At 40.2% G+C, this 21,544-nt stretch overlaps 1 protein-coding gene across 1 annotated transcript; it reads right to left on the minus strand.

Annotated features, from left to right (window-relative positions):
* Positions 1-1,925: 1,925 nt before the first annotated feature.
* asmt (acetylserotonin O-methyltransferase) lies at positions 1,926-20,640 on the minus strand. Its single transcript, XM_056389751.1, has 8 exons — positions 20,513-20,640; positions 19,349-19,523; positions 18,947-19,076; positions 17,329-17,397; positions 13,222-13,340; positions 8,192-8,332; positions 5,764-5,886; positions 1,926-4,887 (listed from the first exon to the last, which is right to left on the minus strand). Exons 1-8 carry the CDS (start codon positions 20,612-20,614, stop codon positions 4,670-4,672), a joined length of 1,077 nt encoding a protein of 358 aa, XP_056245726.1. The 5' UTR covers positions 20,615-20,640; the 3' UTR covers positions 1,926-4,669.
* Between the last annotated feature and the right edge of the window lie 904 nt (positions 20,641-21,544).

Genomic DNA, 21,544 nt, shown 5'->3' on the forward strand with positions numbered 1-21,544 from the left:
ACACACACACACACACACACACACACACACACACACACACACACACACACACACACACACACACACTTTCCTATACACCGGTTCATACATACGTTGATACAAAGCAGCACATCTACTCTCACTTCCATACACACATGGCCGTGAGTCATAATTCTTACTTACTGTGCCATAATTAAGAGATACTCCTGAGAATTCAGTTTTTTATCATTCCTTTCTTTTCATCTCTTTTCCGAGGGAAATGCGCTGCTATAGATGATAATTTATGCATGGGAATCAAATCACAAACACATATATGTAATCTACATATAATCCTCTTTTTGCTTTATTCTATAGTTGACAGACAGACAAGTAACACAGGGAGTCAAGGGGGCATGAAATTCACAAGGTCATTGGCTGGAATCCAACCCTGGTTACACAGATGTGAAACAGGGACATCCTCTACATAATTTTGGGATTCTGTGTTTCCTCTGGTCAGACTAGCGTCACACATTCAGCACAGGGAGAACAGAGAAGCCCAGATGTCCTCGGCTCACCTATCTGTCCTCTTCTCCGTCACAGTTTCATATTTTTATCGCTCTAACTTTCTAGAACTATCCACAAAACCCACTGAGGTTGAACCTGAGGCCAGCACAATAATAGCCTCACGAGATGGAGCAGTAAATGGAACTGAGGTGTAGAGAGGGGAGATGTATGCACCTTTCTCTGCTGAAGTGGAAAACGGTGACTTGTGTCTAAATCATTGACGAAAAGCGAGGGAAAAGTACTTGAGGAGATACTGACACAGAATTACTGTACAGCTGATTTTCCAGAAGAGTGAAAAGAAAGTTGGTTTGTGTAAATGCAGAGTAAAAACCAACATGTTGTTTCTCATCGTGTCTGAAAAGCAGTATCACTGGGTGAATCGTTCTAAATGTTACTCACTGTTGTAATTCTATACACAGCTTTTTTTTTTTATGTTTACTCCTGTGCTGCCTTCCAACTTTACTTTTCTTTAGCTAATCCCCTGAAAAATCAAACAGCTGTGATTTCCAGTGGCCTTTTTACTTAAAAAAAAAATACATAGCAGTGTGATACTTTAATTCTGAGAAAGTTAACTTTTTTACCTTTTTCTTCAAAAAAGTGGAAGCACTTAAAAAGCTCATCCTTATCTAATCTGGTTTAAGCATGAGCGGAAGGGAAGAGAATAATTATGCAAAAGTTAAATCAAGTTATAGGGATAATTACAGATTTAGATTAATTCAGCCTCATATTTGAATGACATGCTAAGAGGAAGCACAGCTTATTTTTTCCTGTGCATTTTTCTGCTTCAAATATAATCATATCATTTCATCCTCAAGGAAAAACTATATTTCTTAAAGGCATCACCACCAAGCACCAAGTGATACTCAGTATTAGACGACCATCATGACATTGGTAATGCTGCACCAAATCACTGGGTACTACCACTGTCTACGCACAGGTCAAAGCTGTCTTCAGACTCAGCACTTCATTTCCCTTCATTAGGCTGACTCTCTGTAAAGCTGTCCACAAGGATTTGACATCAATTCTAATTTGTTGCACTTTGAAGTCTCATTAATTCACAATTACTGGGAGAAAAAGCAGGAGAGAGGAGGATGGAGAGGCCAGTGAGAATGAGTGGGTGTATAAGAAAGAGACAGAGAAGTGAACAGTGGTGGTACAGTGGTCTGAATGCCAGGGTGCAGACAATATTGGCTTTCTGAAGGCTGATTATGATCTTTTTCAGCTAAGGAGGCCGACAACTGATATATTGTGCAATTATCTTTTCGTATGCAGATTTCTGCCTAAGTAAATGACAGTTAATATTAATGTAACTGAATATGAATCATCCTCACAAATACTTGTGTGGCAAACTGCGTCACATCAGAGGTGGAGCACAGAGACAGGCTGGCTTTCTAATAAAAGGCTGAGATCTGCATTTTGAATACATCCTGTGCACGGAGGAGGTGAAATAAAAGATGTGCTGGGCCATTGTGGAGAAGATTTATTGAGTCACATCCAACATTACAAAGAACACGGTACAAAGAAAGCTTTACTATGCTGTTAAGAACAGTAAGAGGCGAGGGGTTCAGAGACAGGGGCTTAGGATTGAGCGATGAGAACAGATATGGAGGGAAGTTCATGTTCTTAACGATGAGACTGGAAGCTCACAATGCACACCACCTAATAGTGGTTGACCTTTGCAGAGTATGGCTAATCACTTAACGGCAGAATCAGACTGGACTAGGTTTAGTCTCTCTCTTGATTGTCTGGATTTGGAACAGGTCAAGGCGCAAACTTAGCCCTAATATATGCAAGCTTTGGTATTTTATTGTTAGAAACATGATAAGCATGTTCCCACAGGGTGTTTTTGAACCCTGACACTGGAGACGCAGAATAAAGGATATGAATGAGTGATAATGATTTAAATTTACCATAGACACTATTTCACTCATCGATACATGTTATACAAAATAATGCTTACAAGTAGCAGAGGTAGTGTTTCTATTACTGTGCATGTTCTCTTCATGCTTTCCCACACCTTACTATCCCCTCTTGCTGCATTTATACTGTATGTCGGGGGGTGGGTGAGTTGGGGTGTGAGGTGACCGTGACACAAACCGTGTATATCATACATTTTTCACGTATAATATCATATACCTTTGTACTACACTGCTCCCTACTGGCCGTGCTGCAGGAATAGTATTAGTACAGGGAATGTCCTTAGGTGGTAATGAGGCATGAAACACAGTAAGTGTTCCTCCAGCTGTAATAACTCATTACATCGTTGCCGTGGACACTGTGTGTCTGTAAGTACTTAGCTTTACCAAATACTACACACTGTCACACATTGCAGTTCTACAGTGGTGAAAATAAATTACATCTCACAGAAGAGTCACATCTTGTTTTAATCAGAGGACTTGTTAGATAACTATATAGCTTTTATCAAGAAAGTTAATTGCCGGCGCAATCACCTGAGAATGATAACATTTCTGCTCACTTTAGCTTTGGCTGGCAACTTGTTAAATTTTTGGAAGTTTGCTAAATATGTCCTGACTCACAGAGAACAAATTTATCTTCAAATATTAAAGATACTTTAAGAAGTATATTTTAGATTCACATTCAATGAGAGCACTCCTGGTTATGCAAAAGGGTTTCTTATGCCAGTGGTCCCACTGAGAATCAACACATCACTCCGCAGCTGCTTGTAACTTTCAGCTAATTCGTTTAATTACCTGGATCAACAAAACCAATACGCTGGCAGCTATTCCCAGAATAGAAGCTGCTATAAGATAACGCTACATGTTCAGTACAAAACAAACGGCAAAGAAAATGAATGAGTGGTGAAGAAAGTGGAACACAAGAATGAAGTTTTTTGTAGGTGGCAAGAAAAATACGAATAAAGGGATGTGACATTATTAGGCTCCATACAAACTCTAAATAACTCTGCCTTTTTAACTGTAATGTCATGTATTATACCAGTATGGATCATACTGTATCAAAGCCAAGTGGGCCATATTCAATTTTTAGTTTAAAACCAATTTTTTTTTCTGACAGTCTATCAATAGCACTGTCTAACCAATAAGCTAATTCTCACGATAGATGCTGAATAACAATAGCAGCCCTGCATATAATTACATCAAGTGTCATGTTCACCAAGTTTGAGAGCTTTTCCCGGAGGTGAACTCATCAGGAAGTTGCAAGAATTAAGCAAAATTCACCAAAACACTGACAAAACAGTGAGTTAGTGAGATGAGAGGGTGCACGGATGACGATGACCTTGTTAGACATCATTTACCAACACCTCCCACTCAAACAAGTAACAACATTACACAAATAATGAGACGGAACTGCAACATTTGGCAGCTGGAAAGACGCAGCAGTGATGTTGTTATCACACAAAACGATGAGACCTGCAACCGGCTTGTACTGCAGTATTGTGTTTCTTCCCCCGTCAGATGTGTTCACCATGCAAACTATCAAAATATCGTTCGGTACCAGGTTTCCTTTTTGTTTGGTCACAGTCTATTAAACCACCACATTTAATCAGGTTTGCCAATATGGGCCAGTAATCATACTAACTGGTCGGTCATAAGTCATATTTGACACTTCCTAATTGTTTTCAAAACAAAACCACCCATTTCTCTGATTATGAAACACTATTAGAAAAGCCTACTGCCTCTTGATTCTGTTGTTTAGCGAGAATACACATTGCACGTTACTTTGAGTTGTTGTTTGTGGACTAACATTGTTCATGATAGCTGAGCAGGTCTTGTTACTTTATAAAGTGTAGGACACAGTCTTGGATCCATTACAAACTGATGTTTTCAGGCCAAGCATTACTCAAACCCAAACCCATCACATCAAGTTTCCAGCAAAACCAAATATGCGAAATACAGGGAACCTGGATAAGAAATGAGTGGCCATAAAAAAGGGCCTTGTATTTGAATGTTTTACACCAATTTTAGCTTCATATAGCTTAAACAAGATGATAAAGAATACGATTTTGTCAGGTTGTGTGAAAAAGTGTTTTTGTCTTTTTTAATTTTTTTTTGAAGAACCTTCAGCTACAATTAAAACAAATCCTAAAGGAATACACAAATAGTAACACAGTGTTTTCATGTGGTGTGATCTTTCAGCCCCGGTACACGAGTAGCCTAGGTTTTTGATCTTACATCTCTTTGTGTCCCAGCACAGCGTCGTAAATCTTCCCAGTGAGGTGGTGCTGGATGTTGGTGAAGCCGGCAGCAGCAAGCAGGGCGGCGTACTGGGCGGCAGTCCTCTCCCTGCCCTCCGTCTGCACCAGCATGTTGAGGGAGTAGAGCTGCACTGTCAGTGGGCCGGAGCCGTCCTCATGGAGCAACGCCTCCACCAGCAACACAGCGCCTCCTACAGAATCAACCAAAACGTCAGCTTTGTTTGTTTATTTCTTTCGGTCTGTCTCTTTGGTCATTTTCTTCTCTTTCTTTGTTTCCGTCTCTTCTTCTATAAATGACAGGTCTCCTGGCAAAAGCCTTGCCAGCTAAGCAGTAAGTCTTTACTTTGAATGCTCAACTACTTAATTTCATTTGGTTATTTTGAAACAGTAATGCAATCACGGTAGCATGAATGTTTATGCTTATGACTTCACTGTTGAGCTTCCTATCGTACTTTTCCACCGCTGACATTTTGCACAACAGAATCGTCAAACACAGGTGAAACTCATACCGTTGTTGATTGCTGCATTGCAGTAATTGATGTCATTAGTTTCACCTGTGTGAATCCTGCCACGTCAAAATGTCTGTTGTGAAAAAGACCTTTTCTGTGACTCCACTGAGAAGTAGGTTGTATTCACCATCTAAAACTAGGCTTCCCTACTTTCTTTATGTCTTTGTCTTTCTTCCTTGCTCTCTTGGACACACGCACGCGCACGCACACACACACACACACACACACACACACACACACACACACAGATACACAGGCAAAAACACATGAGAGGGTTTTCTGCCTCCTGATAATGTCTGCTGCTTGTGTGTGTGTGTGTGTGTGTGTGTGTGTGTGTGTGTGTGCTTGTGTGTGCATGTGCGTGTATGTGTGTCTTTGATCAAAGTCAGAAGGACAGATTCTTCTGGGATCAGCTGCATTGTGGGATACAATCTGCCATCTCATTTCAAGCAGGAGAAAAAGTACTCATCCCTTTCACACTCAAAGCCACACACACACACACACATACACACACACATACACACACACACGCACACACACGCGCACACATACACAGACCTGGATTGCAGGCTTTGTAGATTCTACTAAGTAGCTCTATGCAGCGTTCGTCTGTCCAGTCGTGTAGGATTCTGGCAAGGATGTAGAGGTCAGCCTCCGGCAGGGGGTCTTTGAAGAAGTCTCCTAAACAAACACGCACACACACACACATAAACACACATTCTCACACATCCACATGCACAATTCAAATGCACTGTATTTGTAAGATGATGCTATATTTGATTTAATAATTTTTTTTTATTCTGCTGACAGGCCCTCTAGTAATAAGGCAACGACTCTATTAGTGGTTTACATACTCAAACATAATTACTACAAAGGGGTGATGCCTGCTGCAATCAAATTATGTCAAATGCATCTGACCTAACAGCTGATTGCAGCATATTTCGAGCTGCCGTCTAACATTCAGTGATAAACTAGTTACCAGGGAAAAGACATGATTTGGGGATTTTTGGTTACAAGTGGTTTGTTTAACTTCCCATGATAATTAATAAACAACACTGCTGTTATTTATTAACAGTGGATAAACAGTAATGGTAAAATTAAAAAAATGTAAAAGTACATTTGTATTCAATTCCATGTGCTTGTTGTCCATCATAACCATGACTGAGAGTTATTATGAAATAAACTTCACAGAGGTATCCATTAATCCAAAAAATAAATAAAAAAGAAATGAAAAAAGAAATAAAAGAACCAGACTCAAAATCAGTACATTTCATTTTTTTGTGTTTTCTATGTTACTGTTCCTGTGGCGTTCAACACCGTTGTGGGTATGAGAACAGCAGGAGAGGCAGGAATTGATTTTGGCTCTGGGTTTTCAAGACTGCAGGCCACTGTGAACTTTTTTTTTTTTCCACATGAGCTGCTGTATGGAGACCCAACACAACAAGAGAAGCGCGAGGTATCAGTTCACAGCTTTCTACGCAATATTTCTAAATGCAACAGCTCAGTGGGAGAACGGAACCACACAGGTGACAACATCAAGGGTGTCTTATTCTTCCTTCATTTTCAGAACAGATCCGAGCATGATTGTACTGTGTATTGACAAAAAACGGTGAGTGCACAGTAATGATGGACAATGGAGACATGCACACCTCATACACTGAATTTAATATCTTTAAAAGATGTTTTTCAGACTCACTTTCCTATCTAAAGAAATGTTTTGTTAGATGTTTGTGTTGATTTTAAGCAGAAAGACTGTAACAATGCCAAAACCAAAATTCAACTGAGATTTAAATGTTACGCGTCTACTACTGCATCTCAGTTACCTGTCAGTTGCTTTTATTTTGGAATTTTGTTCAATGTATCAGTGTCCGACTAACACTGGGTTTTTGAGGCGATTCTGATACGAACATTTGGGAGTTTGAAAAATCTGATAACAATATAGTGTATCAGCCAAGAAACAAACAAAAGCATAAACCTTCTTTTTTTTAAATAATAACAAAAAAAAAAAAGGCTCAGCAATTTCCTGAAGCAGCAGGGCACGTTTAGTTTTTAGCCAGTTTTGCTCAAACATGACTAAATTCTGCATATGGTGGGGATTTTCAGCAATGGATGTGGTGCACTAGTGAGTATTTATGGCACCATGGAGTTTGTGAAGTACAGTGTGTGTGTGTGTGTGTGTGTGTGTGTGTGTGTGTGTGTGTTCACAGTGATGAAAGAACATGTTACCCTGGGCAATGGTGCGGCTCATTAATGTGTTTTTAATTCATTAGTTTTTGAAGGACAGAGTCACCGGGTCTATAGCACAGAGGAATACATCATATCACACTTTCGTTACACAGGCACCATGTTGTTAATCCTCTCAAGTTGAAAGGTCACCTAACTTCACCGTCGCTTTCTGTGAACTGGTACATGCCAGCTTTGCTTATGTAATTAGCATGTTAAAAAAATAAAAAATAGACATAACATGGATACTAATCAATTCTGAGAAGATTTAGTCAAATTTTTTTCTGTGAATGTTTTTTGACAGATCCTTTTTTACAAAGCTTATTGAAAACTTTATTCTGGGAAAGACTAGAAGACTGCAGGTATTTCTATTTTTATTTATAGTATTAGTAGGTGTGTGTGTATGTGTGTGTAAATCTGTTTACACTACATACATTTTAAGTCCCCATAACATATATTATTAGATTTTAAGGTGAAGACACGTTTTGAGGTTAAGGTTAGGGTTAAGCAAGTAGTAGTTATGGTTAAGGTTAGAGTAAATCTCCCGGAAATTAATAAAAGTCAATGTAATGTCTTCTGAAGTCATCGAGACGCAACTCTGTGTGCGGTGTGTGTGTGTGTGTGTGTGTGTGTGTGTGTGTGTGTGTGTGTGTGTGTGTGTGTGTGTGTGTGTGTGTGTGTGTGCGTGTGGAACTGCACTTGAACTGGCTGTATACGATTACGACAAATGTCAAGTGATTTCACCAAGTCGTAATGACGTTACCTTGGTGGAAGCTTATCCTCTGGTCAGCCTCGCTGACAAAGTGTTCCCTCGACATACGCACCACCTTGGGGAGGTCAAAGATCGTCACAGTGCATTCTGGGTAGGCTGACGTGCACTGCTTGGCTAATGCTCCACTGCAGCCTGGAGAGTGAGGGAGCGTGTGTGAGAGAGAGAGTTACTCTTAGTTACGGCACAATGAATACACAAAGTCTTTATAAACAAGGTCTTGGATCACTCACTCTCTCTCTCTCACACACACACACACACACACACACGTAGAGAGTCACACAAGCGTAACAGATGCTTTCAGGTATGTACCCATTATTTATTTGCATGATTTGTATTCAGTTGTATGTGGCGGCTTTGGGAATATGGTTCATCTAACATTCATGCCAATAAGCCAGAGTGAATTGAGCTGAATGTAAAGTGACAGAGAGAAAGACGCTTGTTATAGAAACAGAGCAGAGCGGCTGTCTAGGAATCCTAGTAAGGGAATATAATCTAAGGAAAAGCAAACACAAACATACAGGACACAAACACACACACACACACACACCACACACACACACACACACACACACACACACACACACACACACACAGACAATTTGATTATCTGGCTAAAACAGATTTCATGTGCATTCAAATATGAACCCTTACTTTGTAATGCATTAGAAAATCCTTGTTTTTAGCCATGGTAACATTATGGCTCAAAGGATGGTAAAGCCGGCCTGTACATCAGGCAGTCAGGGCACTTCTTCGGTCTAGACTGAAACATCTTGACAAAATTTAGATTTGTCCAGCCTCAGCTGCACCTTGCTTTCACTGCAAATCAGCAAATCTCAGCATGATAAAATGCTAAACTTAAATGGTGAATGTGGGAAACATTATACCTTCTATGCATCAACATGCTAGCATTATCATTGTGCACATGATATCATTCTGACATTAGCATTTAGTTCAGCCTTACAGCGCCGCTAGCACGGCCATAGACTGCTGCTTTTGTCCTGCTTACTTTTCCTCATAGAGAGAACTGTAACTTTTTGTAGGGTAGAGGTCAGACCCGATGATGTGAGTGGAAAATAAGGCATTGAAATGAGCATGAGAACTCACACACACACACACGCAAAGACAGAAACTGGGATTTAATGTAAAAAATATGAAACTTTTGACTTGATCCCTTGGCAGCATTATTATCATCGTTTATGCTTCATGTAGCAAAGTGAATTTAAAACAGAGAGAGACAGAGAAAGTGCCGGATAGTGATAGAGAGAAAAAAAAAGAGACTGGGAAAAAGAGGGTTTTAGATGAAGAATGTATAAATGGGATAGAGTAATGGAGAGGCAGTGAGGTGGAATACAGGATCAAAGGATCTCACTTTGACAAACCTACAAAGCCAGCCACAGTTGGACTGGTGTGTTTGTGTGTGTGTGTTTAGAGGGCAAACTGTCTAGCCCTGCAGTGCCTTCCTCCTAACATGACCTGCTGCTACTTTATCAGTCTATATTCACTCACACACACACACACACACACACACACACACACACACACACACACACACACACACACACACACTCACACACACACTCACACACACACACACACACACACACACACACACACACACACACACACACACACACACACACACACACACACACACACACACTCACTCACTCCTTGGCTCTCACATCAAACAGAGGTCAGCAGAGGATAAAAATCAAAGAGCAGCAAGGAGGAACAAAACCAAACACAACACGCTGCACAAGACCCCGAGCTTACCTGGCTGCCTCAGTTTGTTAATGAAAGCCTTTGATGGGAGGTTTGTGATTGCTTCTGTTGTATCATTGTTATGTTTTCTTCTCTCTTTTTTTTATGTTTTTCATTCTACGTACTTTGTCTGCATGTTATCTGATACGCATTTACGTGCATATGTGGGCTCATTTAATTAAAATGAAAAACAAAACAAAGAATTCCCATGTTTAAAATGCACCACTTCTAGCATGTGTTGGTGTTTCTGGTGTTTCATAAAATTCTGTATGTTTTAGTCTCATATAGGTCAGTATGTCCACTGTGCAGTAACTCTGTTAGAATCATGCTTGTGCTTTGCAACAGTACTGTGTCAGCAGCTGGACACTGGTGGACCGTATGTCTGCATTTAACCTGTTCGACTGTGGAGAGGAACCACTGATGATGCCTCAACATGGCGGCCTGTGAAAAACGTCTCTATTAAGTCTTCTGTGGCTGTAGTGGGAGCTTTCTAAAGTCTGAGAAAATAATCCCTGATGATGTTTTCAGGGTTATCTCAGCTTGGAGACCTCAAGAATTTTTTAACAGCAACATTTACCACAGGGGAGTAAACACCAGTTTAATAATACTAATCATAATAATGATAACGAACATTTTTTAATCTGCCCCTTGCAGGTGCCCCAACTTTATGGAGCTGAGATACTAAAACACTGGATTATCTCACTAAAGACACAATAAATAGTCCAATGTTAACAAAATGTTCATCCCACCTCCACACAGTCAGGACCTGCTCTGATTATCAACCTGAACGGCAGGTCTTTAAATACATGGACAGCATCTTTTAACATTTGAACAATAGTTTAACTGTCTGTGTTAAATATATAATAGCAACATGAGGGAAATAGCTGTTTAGGTTAAAAAAAAAAAAAACATGACGCTTCAGAACCGCAAATATCGTCAGAGTTGCTGTAACCTTTAAGCTCATTATATATTTTTAAACATGTACCACTGAAATGTTTGTTAAATGTCACATTAAAATAAATGTAGATACTTCGCACAGACAGCCAACGCAGAGCAAACCACCTCCATCAAATAAATGATATACAGTATACTCTGAATGTGGACTTGTACCTGAATTGGATTCACATCAGCCAGTTGGCAGCTAGTTGGACAGTCATACATACAGACAGACTGGACACCTGAGCAGCAGGTGTGTATAGACACAACAGATGATGTGTGAGAGACAAAGTATTAATGGGACACTGCAGTCACGCCCTTCACACTCCTGCTGTCCACTTGTACACTCTTTTTTTTTTGGTGATGCCCCTTCATGCATAAACATGAACACACAACGCCATGCTGAGAAAGTCACAGAGAGAAGAAAAGAAAAGACAGGAAGGGCTGTCCAGGGTGTGTGTGTGCATGTATTCACATATTTGTATGTGCTTTAGTGTGCTTTTCAGTGGCTTCACAGCTCCCCTGTGTGGTCAGCTGAGGTGTCACACACGGGACGTTTAAGTGAAAATGACAGCTGATAAAATACATGTATTTTCTTGGCCTTTGTTTGTTGACACACTTTCTGTTATCTTTCTTTCAGTCTGGTTAGAGTGGGTTTTAAACGCCTCTAAGCTGATTTAACACAGTGGGACTTCTCCAAATCATAAAATACTGGATTTTCATGGAGAATGTGTTGGATCATTTCAACTTGATTATCACTGAGTCTTGTGTGGACAGAGCGACAGACGAAACGTTTGTTTTGAAATGTTTACATCACTGCTACATTGTCATTCATCATATACTAGTTTTGACGGGTTGAGGAGCACAGGAGCGGAGACAGGGTTCAGCTCTCACTCCAGCTGAGAACACAGGATGAGACAAAATGAGAAAGCACAGATAACATTTCTCATACTAAAGCTTTTTTTTTCCCCTTATTATTCATATCATGAACGTTTTCAGCAGGAGATGAAAACTCTTATGACACTGGAAGATTAATTTTTACGTTCTCATATTTGTTTTCATCCTCTCTTTTTGATCCTGCTCTGTTCTTGGCTTGTCTCTACATTTCTTGGAAGCTCTTGTGGCACATTGTGGAGTTCATATTGTGTTTGTTCTTTCTGTTTTTTTCCCTCACATTGGTATCATTGTGTTATTTGCTCTTAGCGTAAAGCATTTTGTTAGGAACATGGTGTTCAAAGACATTTTACAAATAAATCTGACTTGACAAAGCAGAACACAGAGAGAACAGTGACGAAAGCTGACTTTTTACCTTCACATATCCACAGAATACTTTTTACCACCCAACACTGGCCCCATCTTATATCACAGACCTTATTCTCTGGCACTCAGGTCCTAGGTCTCTTTGATCTGGCAACAAATCTCTCCCACGGTCGCGAGTCAAACTAAAAGGTGACAGAGTTTTTGCAGTTGCTGCTCCATGATTGTGGAACTAGTTTCTGTTAGAAATTAGATGTGCTCCCTCCATCTTTTTAAATCTAGGCTAAAGATACATTTTTATTCACTAGTCTTTTTGGCCCACTCATCTTTTATCTGTTGTAATGTCTATAACTCTGTATTAGTCCCTGGTTGGTAATTGGTGTCGTTAGTATGCTTTTCTTTGAGTTTTTACTTTATATTTAAATGTCCTTTGTGGAGCACTTTGGTCAGCTTAAGCTGTGTTTAAATGTGTTTCAGAAATAAACTTTGGCAGGAGACCGCCATTAAGGCTTCACATTCCTACATTTTACACTCACAGAGCTGTTCACTTCAACCTGTCTTGAATGCTACATTAGTCTGCAGCAAATTAGAGCTACATGTTTCTGGTGATAGGGCATTAACATCAAGATCAGGCTGTGCAAAAAAATCTATGTATTTATGTACTGTAAACTGTTTTTCTCAAAGACACACAGTAATGTAACAGTGACAAAGTGGCTGGATATCAAGGGAAACTCCAGGTGGAGGTGACTTTGAGAGTATTGAGTGTTGTGATGGTTGACTGATTTATAAAGAGTCAGTAACTAGCAGAGGCCGGGGGCAAGTCTTATAAAGGTCACAGTTGACAGTGTGTGTTGTGCTTTTTTTTTTTTTTTTTTTTTTTTTTACACACACCACACTGTACTATATAAATATGTGTGTGGCTAGGCCAGCTGTCACTCAGTTAGCATGACACAAACAATTTTAAATGTTAATGACTGTGAACCCACAACCTTATGGAAATTAGATATGATGACACACACAAAGACACGCACACACACAAAGACACACACACACACACACACACTTACCTCCAAGGTCGCAAATAACCTTGAAAGGCGAAAGGTCAAAGGCCGTGATCACGTCTTCACCACAGATGTTCCAGATGGAGTTCATTAACTGCATAAATTTCACCATCTCCTCATCAGACCTACACACACGTACGTACACACACACACACACACACACACACACACACACACACACACACACACACACACACACACACACAAAGAAAAAATAGCAAGTCTTCTTTTTATTCTTATATTTTAGTCTTCTCTTTCATATATCTCTTTCTGTATTGAGGCTTGTAAGCTGTAAGCAGACAAACAAACTCAAACGCACGCGCGCACACACAAACATGTGTCGCCACAGGAAACTTTTTATACAAGGGGAGGTGTGTGTGTGTGTGTGTGTGAGAGAGAGAGAGAGAGAGACAGGGTGCAACAGAATAGAATAGCCTGTGGTGACTGCTGCTGCTCTGAGGAATCTCCACCTCATCAACCAGCACTCTGCCCAGCCATGACGGCTCTTACACACACACACACACACACACACACACACACACACACACACACACACACACACACACACACACACACACACACACACACACACACACACACACACACACACACACACACACACACACACACACACACACACACACACACACACACTCTCTGAGCATCCTCTGTTCTGTAACACAAGAATTGGTTTATCCAAACTTCTCTTCCCTGTAGCAAACCAATCAGCCTTCTTATGCATGAGCCAACTTCAGATGGCACACTGACCTCCAGAAGGACTTTGAAAGTGACTCATTGTTGCAGCTTCAGACTCTGATTGCATTGGAAGTGAAAAGATGAAATGACTGTGAGGCCAAACGGCAGACTGTCAGCTTCAATTTTGAGAACATTTTAAACACATGTATCGAATGCCCCCAACGACAACATCTGCAGCTCTTTTTTTCCACAATGGAGTAAATTTGCGTGCACACTATCTCATCCTGTCTCCATTCACATTGAGGAAAACAGGCTTAGCCGGCCTATCTTTGTCCTTGTATACATCATTATAACATCACGTGGTTTATGATTTGGCACAGACGTGTCCTCAACATCGCTGCAGGTCTCTGTCATTTCTCTACTGACTCAGTTACTGTTTGTTCCATGGCTGCCTGATCACTGCTCTGTGTTTTACTGCTGTCTTGTTGCTTTGGCTTCCCCGTCTTCTAAGCAGTGATAATAGAAAAGAGTCACTTAACTCATTAAACATTCAGAGTGCTGCTGAGAAAAAGTAAGTGAACCCTTGGTTTTAATAACTGGTCGAAGCTCCTTTGGCAGCAATAACCTCGAACAAGCTCTTCCAGTAGCTTCTGATCAGACCTGCACAACATTCAGTAGGAATTTTGGACCTTTCTTCCAACAGAACTGCTCCATCTCAGCAATATTCTCAGGATGTCAGGTGTGAACAACTCTTCAGGTCATTTCACAGCATCTGTACTGGGTTAAGGTCTGGGCTCTGACTGGGCCAATGCAACATTCATTCTGTAGTTTTCCCAAGTAGTGTTGTGAAGTGTCAAGCTTCTCTTTGGCAAACTACGGGTGTGCAGTGATTTGAATTTTTTTTTTTTTTATAAAGAGAGCAGTGGCTTCCTCTATTCCTGCCACAGACATTATGCTCCATTCAACCATGCAACATGATTTGCATATGGTAGACTCATGAACACTTTCAGCTTCATACAAATCAACAATTCTTGACACTGAGTCTTCTGAGATCTTCCTTTTTCTGAGACACGTTTCACATCAGCAGATGCTTTTTGTGAATGTCAAACTCAAAATGTTTTTTTTATAAGTCAAAGATAGCTGTAACCTACACGTCCAACCTGGTTTCATTGATTGGACTCTAGTTTTGATAACTCCTGACCTTTGTTAATGTCATTAGCCAAGGGCTTCACATACTTTATCAATATGGACAAAAACAATACAATGATTTTTATGCCTCAGTTTCCATCTGTCCCATTCTCATGAACAAGATATCTCAGTAAAACAGGGAATTTCTTCAAATTTGGCACAAATGCTCACTTGGACTCAAGGATGAACTGATTAGATTTAGGTGGTCAAAGGTCAAGGTCACTGTGACCTCATTACACACATTATTGGCCATAACGCAAAAATGTATATGCTAATTATGAATAACTGTAACTGACCATATTTTGGTCATATTTTGGGACAAATTTTAGATAAATTTATACTTAAGTGCAGATAATTCCAAAGGGTTCACTTACTTTTTCCTACCACTGTAGTACAAAATCTTAATTAAAAATTGCTCCCTCCGCTTTTTCTTCGTTTGTAGAAGAATCCCAGGCAATTCCAAGCAAAAGCTTTCAGCCCACTCACTGGTCAGTGTCCCTGGCTCAGCTCTGTGTTGTGTGTGGTGGCCTGCAGTGCTGTCTACCACAGTGTCTTTTATGGTAGTACCACTGTGGGCACTGAAAATGTAAATTCTGAACATATTGGCTTTAAGTGCCTGTATTTACAAAAGGCAGTAGATAAAAAATGCTGTTTTATGGATGAATCTTTTATCATTTTCTGTTAGCATAAAAAGTACACTAATTGCCAAAATAATCAATAAACAATTCACACTTTACAGCTTTATGATAACCAAGGTGACCAGATGACCAGACTAAAGGTTTAATCAGACATCTATAAATGCTCATCTGTAGGATTAAAAATTTGTTACTATGCAATGTCATGAGAAAGTGTGAAATCTCAAAACCTCTCTCAATCCATTCCATCTTTCCAGTTTTCCCTCCAAATCCTTTCTTCTTTCTCGAGTATGAGAATTCAAGCTGTAGATGGGACTGGGCTGTGAATTATTCAGGTGCAGTACATGGCTGGTTAAATGGCGATGAGTAAACAGGAGTGTGAGTCATCCAGCGAGCTACGGCTCATCTCACTTCTGCTACAGCGCTCCAAGAATGCAGTGAATGACTTCAGTGGTTGTTTCCCCTTGCTAATTTACCCACAGTATTCACAGGGGAAATCAGCGGGGACAAACAACTGCTTCCCCACATTAAATCAATTGTGCGCAGGTGCTGAATTTTTTCTTGTAGGGTATTTTCATTTTCAATCAATTAAAACTGAATTGCAAATTCATCTGCACGAGGGTATGTGACATTATGTGTGCATGGTTCGTATTCTGAATATTCTCATTTTGCATGCATCATTTTTTAATGAGGTGGTTTCTGTGAGATCAGCAGCTGCTTTTCGAAAGAACATGAGAACAAAAATTTAAATGGCAAATACAGAAATACAGCAATATATGCACAAGCCTGAGCTACAAGCAACATACAAAAACCTAGATTGCATCATATGTCAAAATCCAGAGATAAAAAAATGTATGGTAGATTACATCCACTTCACATCTACTGAAGGAGTGCATTTTCAAATTTGAAAATATGCACACTGGTATCGGTACATTTCATTTTATTATTACAATGTAAAGCAATAATGAAACTGCACTTCAACATCTGTTTCATCTTGCATTCTCCTTCCATCAGCGTACAATAGTTTTGCAAATCATGCCATGATGAGAACAATGAGGGAGGGTGTTTTAGCAAGTTATTCCACCGTGTTTCAGTGTTTTACAGTGCAGGGCCTCAGGCAGGCCGATCAAAATCTATTAGCAAACAAAGTGTGAAACTTTGAGTGTGTGACCCCTGAAAACTGCTGACCAGCAGATCAGTGAAGCATTAAAACTGTGGGCACTAGATACTATAAACACACGAGACCTCAAGGACAATGGCAGATGTAGTCTCTCTCTCTCTCTCTCTGCCCCAAGCTTCCTCACATCACTGCCCACATCCTCTCCCTCCCTCCCTCCCTCCCTCCCTCCCTCTCTCCCTCTCTCTCTCTCTCTCTCTCTCTCTCTCTCTGTATCACACATCCCCTGCCTCCTAATGAATCCCACAAGTCAGTTTTTTTTTAGTGGGGAAGAGAGAAAAGAGTGACAGGCCAGCTTAAGATAGAGACAGGGATGGAATGTGAATGAGAAAGAGCGTGTGTTTCATCTTGTGTGTGCGTGTGTGCACATGCGTGCGTGTGCGTTCGTGCGTGTCTTAAACAAAGACAGTTTCTTACCTGTAGAGAGCTTCAAACAGGTCCTTAGAGCTGACTCCAAAAGCCTTTTCATACTGGTTTCTTCCCTCTCTAGGACATGAAAAAATATACACTGTATATGTGACAACCACATGATATGGTGCTAAATGCATATTCTATATGGCTTGTTCACTCCTTGCATTTGTTAGGCAAGTGAACAAAATGTCTGATGCAGGTATTGATGATCGTACTTCAAATTAAAATTTGCTTCAGCTTCACCTCACAGCCACGGTTGAGCAAGACGGCATCATTAATATCTAGTGTTTTAAACATGAATTCACAATCATGTTCTGTCTAATTAGATACACTTTCCTATTGTGCCCTAACTTGCACAAATAAATTGATAATTTAGATTGAGATGCCTTTATCCTTTAGACACCTTTACTGATGTCTCTTTTTCAGTCAGTCCCACAGATGGACTCTACTTGTCAGTCACAGTGAATCCAGTCTTGCTTTCTTAGAGCTGCTGGCTGTCCTCCCTCAGACATAACAATGAGACTAAAATCCATCTTGAGACACTGTTCAAACAGAAAAGGAGGAACCTGAATCCACATCCTCAGGCTACGAATCACACCTGCAGTCCACACCTCCTCACTGCCGAACTGTGTGTGATTCTACTCTTAGCTGGTTCACTTAACTGAATAATATCAGTTCTTTTGCTGTAGCATTGTCTTTTTAACCTTGAACAGTTTTCTGAGCAGTAATGGCAGCCAGTGTTTTGTTTGTTGCTTTTGGTTTACCTCCCCTTACAGAATTTTGTGTCTCCAAGTTTTTTGGTTTTTTTATTGTATTTTTGTGACTAACAGATGCTCTAACAAAAAATAATCTTAAACTCTAAACTGTATGGGCCTGCAGGCAAACAAGCAGGAACAAATACAATTTACCAACAGAGGAACCAGTATAATCTGTCAAATTAGCGAGGTCTGTTAACTATTACAAGAAGCACTGTAGGCAATTTGAAAGAAAACACCATTCTTTATGAAAACACTCCAGCTATTAATGTAATTGGTAAATATCTCTTGGCAACTCATGATGAGGGGGTAGACACCATTTTCTCAGACTTCTTAATCAACAATTTGTATAACTGAATTGTTTACGTTGTTCGTTAATGTCAAAATGTTCTGAAATGTAAAGACCTGGTTTTTATATCATTAATTGATAAAAAAAAAAAAAAAACTAATTTGTGCTTTGGTTTGTACTTTGGAAAAAAACATTTTTCACTATTTTCTTAGATTATGTAGAACGAAGATTGAATATATTATTTGAAACAATAATCAACAGATTAATAGATGTTTGTTGTAGCTGTAGTCTGACATTATCAACAAGGAGAAAAGGCAAAAATGTACTAATATAAAAGCACTGCAATGTCACTCACAACTATCGTTAAGTGCACACAAGTGTTGATCTGAAACATTCAAAGTATTCAGAAAACTTCAATCATGAAATTGTTTGATGCCATTAAACATTAAAAAAAAGAAGTCATTTGTAACAACCTGCTGGGATCAGGATTGCATCTCGCCATGAATACTAAATAAATTCTTTCTAGTGTGAAATGTTTCCAAACTGCAGGCAGGGATCTGACTGTGCTCTGTGTACTGACCTGACAGCGTCAGTCAGGTAGTGCCAGCAGAGGTAGATGGTTCTGGAGTTGTACTGGATGGACTGGAAGAGAGATAATGGACTGGAACGCGTCAGGTAGACACTGGCCTGCTCTGTGTTACTGTATAACACTGAAACAGATGGTGGGAGAGGTGAAGCAGGAGAGACACAGGAGGAGAGTGACTGTGAATGAATGACTGCAGATGTTTCAGAGACAGACAGACAGGACAGACGGAGGAGGTGTGCACAGGAGAGATGCAGCAATCTGTATCTATAAGAATCTATAATGTAATTACTTTCTAACATGTGACAAGTGGACAAAACGAAATGAAAACATTGAAACAAAATGTAAGAACACTGTCTGAGTTCAGACTTTGCAACTTGCGCGTATGTGTATGCTGACCTCGTCCTTGGTCCTGCTGCGTGTTGAGCAACTGCAGGCCTGTGCAGGCAGCCAGCAGTCTCTGCGTGCCATCCAGACTGGCACCCACCGCCTGACTGATCTCCTCTGCAGACAGGGGGCGCTCTGCACCCAGCAACAAATCAAACACACCCAGCTCGCAGGACGCGAACACCGTCTGGGTCAGAGGGAGAGGAGACGCAGAGGCATGAAGAGTGGTGTAGAATCACAATAGAGTAGACAGTGTTCTATCTGCAGTGCCCCCTCACTTATTAAGTTCTATTGTTAGAAACTCATACCATTATATATTTATACTTATCAGGACATGGGCAGTAATGCCTTTAGTTATTTATTTCAACAAAAAGCACCACAGTTATGTGTCCACAGAAGATCATTTGCTTTGATGCAACACTTTATCATACACTGCTGAGTGACAGTAGGCTATCATTCACAGTGAAAGGATTAAAAACTCTACTATATGGCCTGTAAATACAAGGTTTTAATGAAACGAAACACAAGTGAATACAGTACAGTTGAAGGATGATGTGAGGTTTGATGTGATCCCTACAGCAGAATGCATTCACCAGTAAAAATGTCCGGCACATTGTTGCCTTAGTTTTCTGTTTTGTTTCCAACCACTCGTCTATTTGGACCATTACAGCTTCACTATGCAGCATCTTTTACAATGTACATGATGATTATGTATGAACTCTGTAAAGAAATAGTAAATAAAAAGATCGGTAAACTGACAAAACAAAAATCAAAACAAAAACTTTGTTACTGCTACAGGATCAATTGCTCTAGTGAACTCTTAAGCCAAGGTAGGCCTTTTTTCACAGCAGACATTTTGATGTCACAGAATGAAATGAACAGGTATAATAAATAATAAAAAAAATGAATGATGGCAGAATTCAATTTAGCTGCTTCAGTTGCAGGGTCCTGGTATTCTGCATGATGGCTCACTGTCATGGTTTACCTGGACACTTGAATAGAATGGGACCATTGCTAATGGTGTTTGTAACACCTGTGCTTTTTCAGCTATGAAAAGTCAACATTTCTGCTGTGAAAAAGCTCTGTTGTGCCGGTAAGGTTAAAATGAGTACAGGTGCACTAAATGCCCATAAATGACCCGTGAAGGTTTGGCCACACACAGCATGTGCATGTTACCTTCGAAATAAGGAATCCTTCCATATACTCCAGTATTTTCCTGGGGTATGCGTCTGCAGCAGGTGTCCCCTCAGTTGAAATCATCTCTTGACGTTCAGCCATGGCCAGGTCTTAGACAGGACACCCCAAAAACAATACTGAGGGTCGTGGTTCTCAGAGCTCTGCTACCTGTGAACTGAACTTCCCTTCAAGTCTGTCTCTTGAGACCCGTCAACAGGTGTATGTCTGAATGGCAGTGAGGACAAAAGCAGACTAAAGCTACAGAAAGTGCCCACCCAGCAGCAGCAGCAGAACCAGTGAGAGTAGCAGTGGGCTAAGCTGATTACAGCCAGATAACCCAGATTAGAGCAGGGGTTCAGTCTGAGTTAGACAAAGAAACAACTCTGTGGCAATACACTGCTGCCTTGTTCATTATCACTCAGATGGAGACTTTCACTCATTCTCATACCAGAGTTTTCATGACCTCAAAACGTGGTCAACAATTTGGGACGGCCAAACCTTTGAAGAAATCTGTCCTGTAAAAGATGTGCTGCCCCTCTCCTCTCCATATGGTCTGATTGCACTTATGCTGAGAGACTAATGGTAGTTTCAAATCTAATGATACAGCCTGTCGCGTCACAAGCCTTGATGGGATTACATAGACACTCATCAATTTGACTATTCATCATTCATCCACACAGTTCATTAAACCAGAGGTGTACAGACAGAATAAAGATTGGAGTTGGGCAGGTTGTAACCTTGATCAAGGCTTTGGGGAAATAAGTTTATATATAGAGAGATAAAAATGGACATACGTTGCTCAGATCGTGGTACCAACAGCATTAAATCATGCAGGAGTGCATTTAAAAACACTGACAATAATCACTTTTGACACAGAGTTAAAATTAATCACAGTGGAGCATAATACAATTTTAAAGTTGAAAATTTAGGTGGCAGAAAGAAATCAGAAACCTAATACTTGAACTTTTTTTGGGGGGATATTTTGAAAGCTTATTATAGTGACAAAATTGCAAAGTACATTTTCATTAACTG

Source organism: Seriola aureovittata, chromosome 11 (genome assembly GCF_021018895.1).
Source record: "Seriola aureovittata isolate HTS-2021-v1 ecotype China chromosome 11, ASM2101889v1, whole genome shotgun sequence".
NCBI lineage: Eukaryota > Metazoa > Chordata > Actinopteri > Carangiformes > Carangidae > Seriola > Seriola aureovittata.